This window comes from Hermetia illucens, chromosome 3 (genome assembly GCF_905115235.1).
Source record: "Hermetia illucens chromosome 3, iHerIll2.2.curated.20191125, whole genome shotgun sequence".
NCBI lineage: Eukaryota > Metazoa > Arthropoda > Insecta > Diptera > Stratiomyidae > Hermetia > Hermetia illucens.
This window is the reverse complement of record NC_051851.1, coordinates 19,628,916-19,645,254: the sequence shown is the minus strand read 5'-3', so window position 1 is coordinate 19,645,254 and position 16,339 is coordinate 19,628,916. Positions and strand designations below refer to the sequence as shown.

The following is a 16,339-nucleotide window of genomic DNA, read 5'->3' as shown; positions in this document are numbered from 1 at the left end:
AGGCCAAGGAAACCTCTTTAGTGCTATATCGATTATGCCAAGGCTTTCGATAGCGTTCCGCATACCTGGCTAATTGATGTGTTACATCTGTATCGCATTGATCCGAAACTAATAAAGTTTTTGGCGACAGTCATGGAAGGGTGGCATATCACCTTATCAGTGCATACATCTGAGGGTGCTAATACCTCAGAGCTCATCCGTATAAGGAGATGATTTATAGATTTGAGAATAGCGCTATCCCCGACAAACGTGGCAAAGGTTAGTCAACAACTTTTCCCATAGTAATAAGGCGTAACGAGAAGGTCCAGATGCATGTACACGAATCTAATGATGGTGCCGCAAAAGCTCCACCAGTTGCAATTACATGGCGAGTGTTCGTTGAGTCCTCTTTTCGTTTTGTATGGCACTAAACCCCTTTCATGGCTACTGAATGAAGCTAGAGGGCATGGTTTTGCAATAAAGTATGGCCTACGTGCTACGTGCGAACATTCGATGTACTTAGATGGCATCAAGCTGTATGATGGTACTGACGACCATCTAAGAAGTCTTTTGCGAATAATAGACATGTTCAGCCATGATGTTCGGATGGAGTTTGGATTAGACAAGTGTCGAATCCAAATCATCCGGAAAGGTTATCACGAGCCGCATGCCGGACATAGCATTGGTGACCTCCACATCGAAGCTATGACCGAGGCAGACTTCTACAAGTACCTAGGAATTATCCAAGCAACCCATGCTCAAGTTGGTGATCTGAAGGATGCTCTGCTGTCCGAATTCCTGCGACATGTAAAGCTGATGCTGAAATCGTATCTCTCGGGGAAGAATAAAATAAGCGCGTTGAATGTATTAGCTATACTTTCACTGGCTTATGCATTCGGAATATTGCCGTGGACGAAGACCGATCTGGAAAACGTCCAACGGTGGATACGGTCAACTTTGTCTAAATTCTGAATGCATCATTCAAAGTCTGCCCTGGAGCGGATGAACCTGCCTCGTGAAATCGGAGGTAGGGGCGTGGTTTGCGTGGCGGCACAACACTATCGCCAAGTCGACTCGCCGCGCGTTTATTTTTACAGCAAAGAGCAGGCGAGTCCCTTGCTTGCGGCTGTCTGTAAAGCAAACTCTGGACTGGCTCCACCTAACTTGAAGGATCGATCTTTCAATCCTCTGAGTGGCGCGAAGTCGAACCAAGAGCGGATCGATAAATGGAAGTCGAAGGCAATGCACGGTAAACACGTGAATTGTCTTTGGCAGCCATTTGTTGATTTGCACTTGTCAAACAGATGGCTGTGTGCTGGCGAGATCTTTGCTGAGACAGAGGGAGTCATGTGAGCCATTCAGGACGGTGTGACCGCCACCCGAGCTTATAAAAAGCTCAGAATGAAAGAACGGGTGGAGAACGACCAGTGCAGAATGTGTGGTTCGGCGTTAGAGACGTTGGACCATCTCATTTCTGGTTGCACTGTTTGGCACCAGTGCAATACACGAACAGATATAGTCCTGTATGTAAGGTTATTCATCAAACCCTTGTATACAAGCATGGGTTGATCACGGGAACATGTCCGGTTTACCGATATGAGCCGCAAGCAGTACTTGATAGTTTTGCTTACAGCATGTATTGGGACCGGTAAGTTCAAACTGATCGTCATATTAAACACACAACAAGCCTGACGTGCTGTTAGTTGACAAGACCGGTCGGTCCACGTATACTATTGATGTTATCCCCACAATACAATCAAGATTGAACGGAAATACGTGGAGAAGAAGGGGAACTATGAGCCACTGGCTCGCCAAATCAAAGAAATTTGGCGTCTCGAACGGGTGGTTGTAGTTCTCATAATATTGTCAGCTACATGTATTACTCTAAATCCCTCATGACTTCCCTTGATGTCCTGGGGCTCTCAAACAGCGTGGTTCAAACTATGCAGAAATATACCATTCTGAGTACGTGCTCGATGTTGCAGGAAGTTCTCGACGGATTCTCCCATTGACTTACCACCGGCCGCCACCACCAGCGCCTCTTTATAATTTAAGGATCGCTCGAGTCAAAATGCTTGGCAGTTAGTGCTAGTATTAGGTAAAATCCAGCATCTCGCGAGATTGTGACAATTCAGAAAAAATATTTGTACTCGTCATGATATTACCAACTGGTCTAAAATTTCAAACATTTTGAAATAATCCGAGAATTTACTAAATTTTCTGGAAAGTATGCAATTTGAAAATCAATGTTCACTGGCCAACCACATATACTTAGGATCTCTAACAAAATTTGGTAACACATTTGGTTATGCCTCCAAAAATGACGAGGGCCACGCATGGCTCAGAATATTAAATTTGTTTTGAATTGAAGTACGTGTGAAGCCTTCGCTGGATACCTACTCTATCGCCATTATTAACCGATTAATTAATCGTTTGAATTTATCAGATTTTTGTATCTTTTGTTAATTGATAAGGGAACATGTAAGATTTTTTCACAATTTGATGGGGTAGAAATGGCATTCAGAAAGGGGTGCTGGTAGTTCTTGGTTTCGAGTGTTTGCGCAAGGTAATGACCGGAACAAGTTACTGAAGAGGCTTCAAGTTTGCTGATTTCTTGTCTATCATAAGAAGTTTATAGTGACGCCATAGCGTTAGATAGCAAATGCAAAAATAGTGTGGGGGAAACCAATGACTTGGTTGAGGCAGCTATGATTTTCGATAAGAAATGCATAGTTACAATGATCACCGTCGGGAGTGTACTGGTCCTAGCCGCCTCCGTGGCTCTTGTGTTCGGTTTGAATATAACATCGAGGGTAATATTTGGATAATATTCTTAAATAGCTACTTGTGGCTTTATCTATTGATTTTTAAAAGCATTTATATGGGGCTGAATTTTAAAAGTTAACCTTAACCTCGTTTCAATGCAGTACCAAGTTTTTTGAATGAAAATTTTGTGTGGGTCAGTTTTTGTATGGATGGTGTTTCTACACTAAAGAATGTAGAGACTATTTGAAGTGATTGTTTTTAAGAGTTAAGTTAAAAATTGTGATAAAAATTGAAAGTATATTTGTAAAGTGGACGAACAGCATAGGTTATGCACTGGGCAAAATGGAGTTACAAAAAGATAGTTCAATTGCGTGTTCCATCTCTAGCCAAGACCGCTTCCTCGCAATCCTAGTGTACGACTTATACCTCTGCAGGCAGCCCTTGTATGATTGCCAGTATTTGTGCTTCTAGCACGTTGCCACTACGTAATATCTTTTGCTACGTACGTGACTATAAAGGACTTTTTGAATGCCATCTCCAGAGCCCCGACCTTTGGTCCTAGCTTGTCCGTTGTGTCGATGCTACCGTTGATAGCATCGGTAAGTTTGGATTGGTCTTGGTTTCTGAAAGGATAGGAACTTTCTACACTAAGAAATGATGAAAGCTGATCGCCAAGATGTACAGGTTCTTCCTGGTGTGGATGTAGGTTCTAGATTGGTAATATGTACTTTGAACCTCTTCGATGATTCGGCCTCCTCCAATTAAATGATCCTATATTTATGCGGTATCAATGTCTTCCTCCCGGAGGAAGACTAACAGATTAGCCAAGATGCATTTCAAGTTATCTCCTTTAGAGTGTGCTACCCTCAACATAGTCTGCTTATATAGGGGGACTGTTGGTTTTCATCAGATCGTCAATCCTTACTTACTTCAAGAGCCCGTTGGTGACGTCTTTTTGGTTCAATTCAACGTCCAATTTCGAAGAGCGGAATACTTTGACTTTCACGTTTCTCACTCCAAACTGCACTTTCCAATTCGTTTTTTTGCCATTACCAGCAATCACTCTTCGCTAAAACGAACCAGGAAAAGTTGGCCGTTTGCCTGATGTTCCTTCTTCTTGATCACTGCGCAGTCATCCATGGGGACTCTGGAATTTGAAAGGCGCAGGGATCAGATGAGTTTATCCTTGTCTATGTTGATGTTCGCAAGCAGATGCGAGCAAGAAGTGTCCTGGGAATCTCTAGTTCTTCGCTGGCTTCCTCGCAGCCAGCGTTCTTGTCGGCCCCCGTTCCATGTGAAAATGCTGATGGCAACAGTTTGGGCGCAAGAGTACTATGAATGTGCTCGCCACGTTCAACGACAGTAGTTTCTAGGTTGTAAATTGCCAGTTTGTTCTTCCCTGCTTAACTGTTCTGCCTTCGATAGCATCTGCCTCTTGGCTGTATGCCAGCAACTCGTCTTCCAGTAATGCACGTGGCATCAACATCTCCTCTTCTTCAATCATCTCCACTAGAATCATCATCATCAACGGCGTAACAACTGATATCCGGTCTAGGCCTGCCTTAATAAGAAACTCCAGACATCCCGGTTTTGCACCGAGATCCACCAATTCGATATCCCTAAAAACTGTCAGCCGTCCTGATCTACGCCCCATCTACGCCTTCTTTTTCTATCATAGATATTGCCCTTATAGACTTTTCGAGCTGAATCATCCTCATTCATACGGATTAAGTGACCCGCCCACCGCAACTTGTTCAGCCGGATTTTAGTCACAAGCAGATGGTCGTGGTATCGCTCATAGATTTCGTCGTTATGTAGGCTACGGAATTGTCCATCCTCATGTAGGGGGCCAAAAGTTCTGCGGAGGATTCTTCTCTCGAACGCGGCCAAGAGTTCGCTGTTTTTTGGAATTTAAGTAAGGGTAAGAGTTTTGACCCTATAGTGAAACGTGTCGAGCGAAGCAGTTTTTGTAAGCTGAAATAGGGTCTGTTGACAGCCAACAACCGTGCACGGATTTCATCGTCATAACTGTTATCAGTTGTGATTTTAGACCCTGGATGGGAGAAATTTTCAACGGTCTCAAAGTTGTAGTCCGTAGTAGATCAATCGGAACACAGTCGCTCCACTTTTTCACATCGTTCCCGTCAACATCGTTCCCGTAACCACTTTCAGCCGCTGCTATACACCCTGGCATTTCATCCACCCATATCAGCGGCTCCGGGCTAAAGGTGGCATCCCCACCTAAACAGCTCTTTATCTCCAGGCTACCATTGGCAACTTCTAGGGACGATGTACTGGAGTACATAAAGAGCAAAGTTGGTTTATTTTATCCTTTATCCTGCGTCAAACTGACAAAAGACAACAACACCGACCAGGTGATTGCGTCTTTCAAGGTGACTTATTCTCACGAATTTGACGTCCTGGGCAACCCTTCCTTCTGGCCTGAAGGTGTATTCATCAAGCCATACAAGCGCCCGATTCGCGGGTAAATTTCAGGACAACACGCTTGTCTCGCCAAGCAATATAACTGGATCCATGTTTAGTGTCTGTCTGTTTTATCAGAATGTTAGGGATTTAAGAACCAAGCTAGGGGCCTTCAATTTATCCGCACTGACTAAGCAACACCACGCCATCTGCATCTCGAAAGCTGGCTGGACGATGCCATTATAAACTCCGGGCTCCCCGAAGGGTACTCCAATTTCCGCTGCGACAGGGACCGGGATGCATCTCGTAAGACCACCGACGGTGGGGTCCTAATGGTAATAAAAGATAGACTCACCGCCGAACTCGCCTTTTCCTCCTCTGGCTTCCCTTTTGACTGTGTTACTCTTCGTGTCCCCCCGCCCAACTTCCTCCCGTTCATTATATCTTGTGTATACGACCCCGCTTGTGAACGGGACAAAGGCTGAAGAAAAAAAGAAGATACGTCCCCTGTGCTTGCCATTCTCACCTATATGAAGAATTGTTTGACAGTTTGTCTGAACTCCTTACTGTCAGATTCTCTTTCCTCCCCTTCTTCCTTTGCGGAGATTTTAACCTCCCCATGCTTCACTGGCCTAATCATCCAAGCCTTCCCATTCTTTCCAACAACCTCTCCCATTTTTCCTTTCTACTTTCTTCCTTTATAAACACTTGCTCTGTTCTGAATTTCAGTACCACCAAAAACTCCTTGGCCCGCACTCTCGATCTCTTCCTTTCCAACCTCCCCGAGCGCCGCCTCTCTTTATTTCCTTGCACTATGCCATGAAACATGCACTGCGGAAGAAGTTTCGGGCTTCTAAGAATGACGCTCGCAGCTATCAACAGAGTTCTCAGCGTCTTACGGTCAACGATCTACTTTCACTTTTCCACAGTCACCCAGGTCTTCTAACAGCTGTTTGGAACGGGGCCGACAAATTCATTCGCTCCAGAGGCAAAGACATCTTTGAAGGTGCTCTAGTGGTCATCAGCGAGTTCTTTAAAGTTTCTGCCCTGTTTGTCAAGGAAGTTTTGCCACTACTGGATGACAGTCGGATTGCGGAGACGGCGCGTAATGGATTTGGGGAACCGAAGTTCTCTTCCCGGCGGGCGGATGCAGTAGGAATATGCAAGCGAAGGTAGTCTATGATCATAAAGTCTGAGGAATTTTTAATTTAAACAAACCATGCATGGGGAAACCGGTTATTATAGTGTCAATGCATCATAAGTATCTGCTTAGTGTCTGTTTACATCAGTCAACTTTTTATCTTTTGTCGCATTTTAATATGGACAGTTGAGCAAAGAGTTTGTTTGAAATTTTATGTTGCTAATGAATTCCGTCGAAAACTCGGGCATACGAGTGGTATAATGACTTTAAAAGTGGCTAAGCACTATTAGAGGATTTGCCTAGTTCGGGACACTCATCCATGTCAAACATCAACAAGGCCGTCAAAAAAGTAAGACAAAAAGGATACTCGAAAATTATCATACCAGCCTAACAGATTGTTAGTGAGGTTGACATTAGGCGTGGACCCGCTCAAAACATTGTGGTGGTATGAAACATGTTGCATCCCAGCTAGTCCAAAAAGACCTGAATTTTATTCAAAACGGCGAATAATGGCCCGACTTTCAGGAAACGTATAATTACTGGTGATGAGATGTGGCTGTGCGAGTTTGACATGGAGACTAGTCCACAATGAGTGGCGCTACGCAGACGCACCGGAGCCAAAAAAAACAGGCTGTGACGAGGGAGTTAAAGGCCAGCCTGCTATTATTAAGTTTATTTAAGTAGACATCCGAAGGGGCTGTATTTCGAAGCTTAAATTTTGTCTAGACGCAGCATCGCGAATTGACCAGAGAGTAGGCAAACAAGACGAGTTTACCTCTAATGAGAAACGATGGCCTAGAACGCCATATGAAACACGCACGCTTCATATGATAGGCCGAAAACTTCCGTCAAGGATTAGTCATAAGACATAGTATTGCATGTCAAGGACTACGGTCTTGATCGAGTTCGCCTTTCTCAAATAAGATAAGAGATACCATATTATATTCCCTCCTTTTAAAGATGAATAGCTCAGTGGCCTTTTCCAAAGTTAGTCGCAACAACCGGCCCTTCTTTGCTAGCGTTTGAGTCAAGGAGTCGGAGAGAGTATGCTGCTCGATTCCCAACAGCCCTGAATTCGATTTTTTTGTTCGAGAAAGGGTACTTATAGGGAAAACTTTGTTCGCGGCAAGTATTGCTTATACGGTAGCCTCATACCCCCACTCCTTACGAAAGGATAGTAGGAAAGGACGAATTCCCCACAGGTCGGAAATTTTCTCGGGCCCCGGCCTAGAATCTTCAATGAAATAAAGGGATAATAGGACATTCGAATAATTTTTACCCCGGGGCGGATTTTCCTCATAATTTTCTCCCCGGGTCTCCACAAATAACTAACGTATCTATTATACTAAGCACCATAGGCTTAAAGTAACAAGAATCAAAAGTTCATCAGTCAGACTAAGCTCGACTCTCAGGTTCTGCTATTCTCACAACGCGAACTTGATCATCTTTTCGAGTAGCTGCAAATATTGAGCTGTTCTCGTAGTCTATCTGGAAAGATACAATATCTTTTTGACGCTATCTGAATACATGTATCAAATTTTGACTCTCTACCGTCGCACACAACATAGATGTGCGATCCCAAATTGAATAATAGTTCAGAAGCGATAGGTAGAACCGTAAAAATTCTATCAGTTACAACAGTAGAAATGGTAAGTGACTTTATATCAAAACGTTATCATCAACCTTTGGGTTCAAAAACCGCAAACTAGTTTGTAAACACAGTGTTTTGTGACACGCTTGAATTGTGACTTTAAAGTTTAGAAAATGTTTGAAGTTTGAACAGCTACCGAATGAGTGAATTGTATCATGGGAAAGTGATATTTGGAAGAGTTAACATTTACAGGTGAATCTTAAGTAATATGATTCCAAACTGAACAACAACAACAACATATATCTGGCATCAGACTTGTGAAAGTCTGAAAGAAAGCAGATAACAGTCTGATAAAAAGATAGTAAATACTCACATCTTGATAGTGTCTAGCCTTACACATATTTAATCGTATGCAAACATTTTCTTCTCAATACTTTGTTCAAAAAGTTGCTCCCAGAAAAAAGTTGTTAGCTTTTTTTCTAATTGTTTCAATGCTATGTACTTTCAGCTGGAAGAGCAATTAGATGGATAATGCTTAAGAATTCGAAGTTCAAAGGATTTGCAATTTGGCTAGATGGAAGTGATTTCGGAGTGGACTAGGAATGTCCTGGGAACGAAGTTCGGAAAAATTGCTATTTATATTGTTTCATAGAATTTGATAAATAGCGTATCCATGTGTATCCATGACTTTCGTACTTACGCGGTTGGAGTTAGAATTTTCGAGATCGATTCGTCATGTAAGGGTTTTTTGCTCTTAGAAAGTATCCTTCTGTGATAATTCTTGTGATAATTCTTAAACTGAAGCGAAATTTGCAGTCGATATGGTATAGAACCGATTCCTAAATTATAATTGCGAGGCTACGGGTAATTGTCAGCACCAGTCTGACAGCAGATTCATTTCCACTACTATCAGACTATTTAAAATAGAAAGGTCCATTATCCATCTCTATCTGCTCAGAATACATATGGCCTTCTGATAATGGCTCTTGAACAGAACTCCTGTGGACCTCTGCTTTTTGCTGGCTTCTGGTGGTACAGAAGTCAGACAAGCTCAAGTGATGAAATCAAATAGCTTCTTTACTTGAGGATTCCATTTGCTACTTCCTTGACAAATGTTGAACATTCACATCACAACTTATTTGGAATTCAAGACCACCTGATTCCACTGATAACATATCAGATTAGTTCTTCTTAGGCTGATGACATAAACAAATATAGGGTATGTATGCAGAGGCAACTATCGCGTTTCTCCTCTTACAATTGCCTTGTTATTGAAAGATGATAGTAGTTAAGTCCTGGGTACAGAGTAGTCTCAGGTTGTTTCCGATAATTTTAACGTCAGCACACAGGATGTCGGTCTTGTGGAGTTTCCAACAGAAAAGATCCTAGTATCAGTGATTTGATTGGAACCCACGAAGAAGTCAGTGTTATATGTAATGGGATACAGGAGCGTATGCTACGGCCAGTTTGGACCCCATCGGTGTCAACAGGTTCCTCTTAACTTCATCGTCAAGGACTCGATTACCTTACGATCGATTGCTCTGCGTCTACAAAGGGTCATGTCTCTTCCCGCAGAGCATTCTACTGTTTCGAAATAGCGCTATCTCTGGTGTACGCTCACCAGTGGTCTGACGTCATTAGCTTCTCTTTCTTTCGCTTGTTACGTTTACGGTTTAAGAGCAAATTTTAACAGGTAGGATTTATCGGGTAATGTTTTCAGTAGTGCAAACGCACATATGGGAGCTCTGCCGATGTATACACTATCCGCAGCGCGGAAAATCGCACTGAAGATGTTGCGATTTGGTCCCTCTAGTATGAGCCAAAGATCATAATCGTTCTTTACTCTCCAAATAAAAATAATGCTTTACAGTTTCTTAATATAATTGAATTTCAATTTTTTCAGGAAAAAGTGGGGGATCATGCCCCTGAGTATGTTCAGGCTCATTTAGTCCACCTCCAACAAAAAGCTGAGATCTTCAGTGGATTTCTTAGTATTCACTAACTTTACCCTCCATTGTTCAAGATCAATGCCCTGTTTCTGTTCACCAAGCATACAAATGGGTGGGTGGGTTTTTTTATGGGTGGAGGTGGAAATCTTCAAAAGACGCTGCTGCGCTAGGTTGTAGCAGTGTTTGGGATTCTCACCCACTAAAACCAGCCCCGCTTTTCCGCCCATATCCTCGCGGGACCACCGTGAAATATTACTTCGCGAGGAGGGCTCTGGTTTACACCAGCATAACTAACCCACGCGTCCGTTGTGCTTTTCAAGCTCGTTCCAGTTCCTTCAGCTTCTACTGTATGGCAGTTACTATTCCGCTTATCGCATTCTAGTTTGCTGCGGACCTCAGCATCTCTTATACGAAATTATGGGGTCCGATAACTGCGTTGAGAGCAACGTTTAACCTCCTTCTTTCATTCGCGAATCTCGGGCAGTGGAACATAACATGCTCCGGGCCCTCGGATATAGCGGCGTATTCGGGACAGTCTGGAGACTCATCCAATCCGAAGCGCTGGAAGTACTTCCTGTATTCACGGTGTCCCATAAGGAACTGTATTACGTGGTAATTTAATTCTCCATGCTTGCGGTTGACCCATCTTTTAATACACGGGATCAGTTTATGGGTACAGCGACCCTTTTCGGGATTATCCCACCGTTGCAGCCATCTCCTACGCAACTCCTTCCTAGTGGCTTTTAGGAAGCCCGCAGTCACTTCGGCCGGATTCACCCTCCTTCTCCGTAGAGACAGTGCGCCTCATTCGCCAGAAGATCCAACGAGATCGTTCCCGCTATGGCATACACTGCCTCACCTGATACCGTTCTATATGCACTGTACACCCTTGGCGCGATTGGCCGGTATGCCGAATTTACCCTTCTCTGGTTCGCTTTGTTATCCAGTGCACACGCTCAGACAGGAACCGCGTATAACAGGATGAATTTCACAGCACAGCAAAGGCCCCATAATGGAGCCTTGGGGAACAAATGCTATCACAATATATTCCTTCGGTCCGTCGTCCATCTCGTACCAAAGAAGTCTCTCCGAAATGTAACTCTCGATTATCCGAGCTAAGTAACCAGAGACACCCAGTTTAGCCAGGGTACCCTTAATCCAACCCCAGTTGGCTGAGTTAAAGGCATTCCCATCCAGCGTTACCACCGCGCGGCACTTACCAGCGGCCGATGCCTCCCGGGCCAGATCCACGACAATGGCATCAACCGTGGACCGCGCTCTACGAAACCCATACTTCCGCTTCGATAGACCACTCGCTCGACGAACGGAAGCAGCCTGTCGTATATCATCCTCTCCAATATTTCGTCCATAGCGTCTAACAGACAAATAGGTGGTTTTTGAAGCTTCGGTCGACGAATCTTGTTCATTACAACCTTGCAAGCAGTGCCCCACGGGTTCACAACTGCTTGAAGCAATTCCTCTTACTTTCCCGTATAGTCTTCTTAAGGCTACTTCGAAGATCACGGTATTTTTTCTCCGGCTGCTGATACTCTCGCTTCCCTCTGGTATAATACTTTGGCAAAGCCTCCTCGCTCGCAGACACGATGCTCTCTATAGCGCGATTACTTGGTTCCACCAGTAGTTTGGTTTCCTACTGTGATGGAACTTGCGGCGCAGCATTGTAGAATCGCAGGCCTCAGTTACCTGTTGACAAAACAGACTCACTTTTCCCAGCGCCGTTCCATTCGGGTCGTAACCTCCTTCTAAAGCCGCCACCACCCAGCTATCTTGGTTTTTCCGTTTTTGGTACTCACTCGATTATCGGCTTCACCATTCCTGATGACGAGAAAGATGGCCTGATGGTCACTGTGGGTATGGTACTCACTCACCCACCAGACCATCTCTCTCGCCAACGAGGTACTGAGGTAGGTTAGATCGACAATTGAGCCTAGTCCTTTGCCTCGGATGGTGGGCATGTCCTCATATTACGTTAATGTTGCACTAGGAGAAGCATAGCAGCTGTAGATATGGACGCGTTGACTTTCGCCCGTACAAAGCCGACTCCCGGGAATGCCATTGTTTCTTGAATGGCTTGCCGTCCACATGCCCATATCGCCTCAATTTCCGATGAGTCTTTCACCCACGTAGCACTATCGTAATTTCGGTATAGTTCAAATACCACCACCACGTCCACATTCGACTCTCGAATGGTTTGCGAGAGCAAGTCTTGAGCACCCTCGCAATGGTTGGGGTTGATTTGTATCAACCTCATTTAGCCTTACAATTCAGTTCCCTCCTATATGCCGGGCACCTGTCACCACCTGCAACGTGCCGGTCATCTACTCTCGTTCTCCCTTTGCGCAATATGCATCGTGGATCTCCAGTGCAGTCTTTGATAAGGTGGCCCTCTTCACACATCTCTTTTCTTGGAAATAATGATTACTTCCGGACGAGTTTACTTTTTCTTCTTTTGCCGCTTTCTGCCGCCCACCTCCTTTTCCCCTTTTGTAATAGTTGGACCCATAATCGAACAACTACTTTGGCGATGAAGCCTTTTTCTTCTTGGCCACTTGTTGGACACCAAGGGATTCACTTATTCCATTCCTACTTCGTTTGCCCGTTTTCTCACCTATCTTACGTTGAGGTGGCATCACCTGCGTCTCCCGTGTGACTTTGCCACAAGACGCTTGGGCGTTTTTCTCCTCCATCGCCCTAATATAGGACAACTTAATACCTTTCACAGAGTCCGTTCCCCCAATGCAACAAATGCTGTTACAATTTGCTGCCTTCTACGATCGAATTTTACAACATCGACAGTTATGTCAGTCCGGGGACTCTCCAAGGTCCTTTCCGAGCCCCTTGAAGAATCTCGACTGCCTAGGGGTAAAGTTGCCTTCAGTGGTGACCTTCCAAGTTTTGAGCTTTTTCGAAAAGGATCCCGTATAGATCTCCTTTCCACTCCACTAAGATCTCTTGTAGCCTTAGATGCCAAAGTAGCCAAGTTTCCCGTTACTGAGGCACTGCGGCCGCTGGATATCGACGGCCGGGAGCCCGCTTGATTATGCCCAAAAACCGCCGGTACTGGGTTTCCGAAGCCCTGCACTATAAAGAAACTACTCTTCTCATCCTCCATATTTGGTTTGATTTCTGGGTGTCCTTCTCATAGCCAATTTTTATCCACGTCACATTCGTCATAGTGCTCCCCGAAAATGTGGAAGACCCTAGTGTGGGGCGCATTAAGCTTTGCCCACCACAGATGTGTTCGCCTTACGTTCGCCAAAAACGTTCAGTGTGGATCTCAGCGGAATTACCAACTTATTTCTATCTTCCACCGAAGCAGCATCGTTTTTTTCACAGTCTTTTGTTTTGCTGGCAGGTCTCCAGGTTCACTATGCCCGGTCCGTATGGATCCGTTTTCATATACAGGTATTAGGCAAGTTAAGTGAACATCACTAGCTTTTTCTTCTAGTTTTTTGGTAGAGGCGAAAGAGGAGATTCTTACAGGCAAGAAATTATGCCCTCCTCCCTCCTAACTGGTGGCTCAAGTCTACTGTTTCTTTCTCCGTGCCTTTCATTTCCACTTTGCATTTAGTAGTGCCGCGAAGAGGCAGTCATATTCGGCCGTTCAGTTTCTCTCATCAGGAGAGTTTCTGTACCCACATTTCTAGCTTATTGTGCCGTAGATACTAAACGTTTCCATTTAAAATGGAGAACATGCCTTCCACGGGTTTCTCCATGGGGAGATGCTATTCTGATGAGGCCTTCTCAGCCGCGACTTGAGTTCTCATCGCCGCTGGTAGATCCGAAATCTATGACTTTTTATCACTAGGAGAGTCAATATTCCTTGACCCCATATCCATGTTTGGACACCTTTAGTGTAGTAATGAACTACTGCAAGCAATACCATCACGTCAAGGTGGTGTCCGAGGGAAGTCCTTAGCCATTTTGCCTAATGGTTCGTTCTCACTCGTATAGCGTTTTCCAGCCATTGCAAGTTATCGGTAAAGATATCCTTCTATAAACCTTGATTAGAACTTTCCCAAAAATTCCTAAAAACTGATTGACACAATTTGACTATCATTACAGGCGCCCCGTCAATTCACCATTGACTACAATGCGAACACTTTCCTCATGGATGGCGTCCCATTTCGCTACGTATCAGGATCATTCCATTATTTCCGGGCCCTCCCTGAAACTTGGCGTACAAAGCTGCGAACAATGCGGGCAGCTGGATTGAATGCGGTTGATACGTAATATACTTCAGAAAATCACATCTAACAAGGACGACTTGAATGATACTTCTCTTCTATGCAGATATGTCGAATGGTCACTCCATAATCCTAAGGACGGCGAATACACTTTCGAAGGCATCGCTGATGTTGAAAACTTTATCAAAATAGCGCAGGAGGAAGACTTGTATGTTATATTAAGGCCTGGACCATATATTTGTGCTGAACGGGACAATGTAAGCATCTTTGTTTCAAGGAGACCCAAAAATTTAACGTTCCAATTATTTCTAGGGTGGTCTCCCATATTGGCTCTTCAAGAAGTACCCTAACATAAAAGTGAGAACTAACGATGAAGACTACAAGAAAGAGGTTTCCATTTGGTTCTCCAAATTAATGCCGAAACTTCAAAAATATTTCTACGGAAACGGAGGACCTATAATAATGGTCCAAGTGGAAAATGAGTATGGCATCTTCCATTCATGTGATAAGAACTACTTAAACTGGCTCCGGGATGAGTTTCAAATTTATGTCCAGGAGAAAGCTCTTCTATTTACCACTGACATACCAGACGAGAGAATATCCTGCGGAAAAATTGAAGGAGTTTTTGCCACCACGGATTTCGGGATTGATAGAGGTTAGTTGTTGTAATGTAATCACATATAGCCAAAAAACCGTTTTACCTCGTATCCAGCGCATGAAATGGATAAAATTTGGGAAACTCTCCGGACGGTCCAACCAAATGGTCCACTGGTAAATTCGGAATTCTATCCAGGTTGGCTAACCCATTGGCAAGAAGAAAACCAGAGGAGGAATGCAGATGAAGTGGCGGACACGTTGAAGTAACTCACAATAGCTTAAATCCAAAATAAAAATATTGAATCCTATTTTATCTGTAGATCCATGCTTGAAATCGGAGCCAGCGTTAATTTTTATATGTTCTTCGGAGGAACTAACTTCGGTTTCACTGCAGGAGCCAACGACTGGGGATACGGGAAGTACATGGCCGACATAACATCCTACGACTACGACGCACCTATGGATGAGGCTGGCGATCCAACCCTAAAATTTGTGAAAATTCGCAACGTAATCGATCAATTTTTCAGTTTACCAGCAGTATCTGTGCCCGATCCTGCTCCAAAAATGTCCTTAACTGCAGTCGATTTGAAACCTATCGATCTCCTTCTTTCCGAATCTGGAAGACGAAATTTAGTCACTAAGTCCCAAAAAGCAAGACAACCCGCTAGTTTCGAAGAGCTTGATCAATTTTCAGGACTAGTTATCTACGAGGCTCAACTTCCTTCACTTGAAATAGATCCTTCTCTCCTCACAGTAAACGAACTCGCTGATCGCGCTGTTGTACTGATTGATCAAATTTTCATCGGTGTCCTATCTCGCGAAAATGGTATCACAGCTTTGCCTATAAGTGCTGGATTCGGAAAGATACTTCAAATTATCGTTGAAAATCAAGGCAGGATCAACTTCAATAAGGCCAATGATACCAAAGGAATTCTCGGTAAAGTGGAGGTGCAAAAGTTCGATGGGACCAAATTGGAAATTGTAAACTGGACTTCATCATCAGTCCCACTTGAGGCTCAACAAATTTCAAAATTAGTTGATGAACGCAAACAGGAGAAAGTCAAAATTGATTCTACAGGATTATTGTTGCAAGGACCTGCCATATTTTATGCTGAATTTACTATTATCCGTGATGATATTCAAGATACCTATTTGGATCCGAGTGGTTGGGGGAAAGGAGTCGTTTTCATTAATGGATTTAATCTAGGTCGGTATTGGCCTCTTGTTGGACCACAGATTACAGTTTATGTACCGAAGGACCTGCTAAAGAAAGGCGTAAATCGAATAGTTATTGTGGAATATCAGAAAGCTCCAACTGATGGAAGAGTCAGTTTTACTTCCACGGCGAGATTGGATGGTATCTCCACTAGAGACAAAACTGAGTTGTAGGAAATTCATGTTCACTGTTTTAGCTTTATAGCCTACAAAGTATTTTGAAGTAAAATGTTGGTTTATTATTAAAGTTACATATAAAATAAAGAAGCATTTTTTATTGCTCTGTAATTCTGACTACATAGTGTCAAGGTTTTATAACCACTCCATATGAGGAACCCTGTCGGCCGAATCAAAACCAAGTGCCCTAGGAGAACCTCCTCGTAGCTGAATCGAAAACGTTTTACTCATTTTGACTTGCTGGTCGCAATGCAGTAGGGGGATGCTCCAAGGCCTAATTAGTCTGCACGGG

The 16,339-nt window shown here is 43.8% G+C and overlaps 1 protein-coding gene across 2 annotated transcripts; it reads left to right on the top strand.

Moving 5' to 3' along the window:
• Nucleotides 1-2,555: 2,555 nt before the first annotated feature.
• Nucleotides 2,556-16,125, top strand: LOC119652861 (beta-galactosidase-like). Of its 2 annotated transcripts, none has more exons than XM_038057217.1 (6): nucleotides 2,556-2,792; nucleotides 13,937-14,100; nucleotides 14,165-14,315; nucleotides 14,371-14,713; nucleotides 14,771-14,918; nucleotides 14,976-16,125. In XM_038057217.1, the coding sequence occupies exons 1-6, from the start codon at nucleotides 2,688-2,690 to the stop codon at nucleotides 16,042-16,044; spliced, it is 1,980 nt and encodes a 659-aa protein (XP_037913145.1). In that variant the 5' UTR covers nucleotides 2,556-2,687; the 3' UTR covers nucleotides 16,045-16,125. The 2 variants fall into 2 exon arrangements, with proteins under 2 accessions (XP_037913145.1, XP_037913146.1); XM_038057218.1 differs by lacking the exon at nucleotides 2,556-2,792 and adding an exon at nucleotides 7,779-7,959.
• Nucleotides 16,126-16,339: the final 214 nt, after the last annotated feature.

Excerpts from the sequence above, each read along its gene's own strand:
- LOC119652861 (XM_038057217.1), top strand. The coding sequence starts at position 2,688 with ATGATTTTCGATAAGAAATGCATAGTTACAATGATCACCGTCGGGAGT. Across the intron at positions 2,793-13,936 it reads GTTTGAATATAACATCGAGG|GCGCCCCGTCAATTCACCAT; the intron begins GTAATATTTGGA and ends CTATCATTACAG. Across the intron at positions 14,101-14,164 it reads GGATTGAATGCGGTTGATAC|ATATGTCGAATGGTCACTCC; the intron begins GTAATATACTTC and ends TCTTCTATGCAG.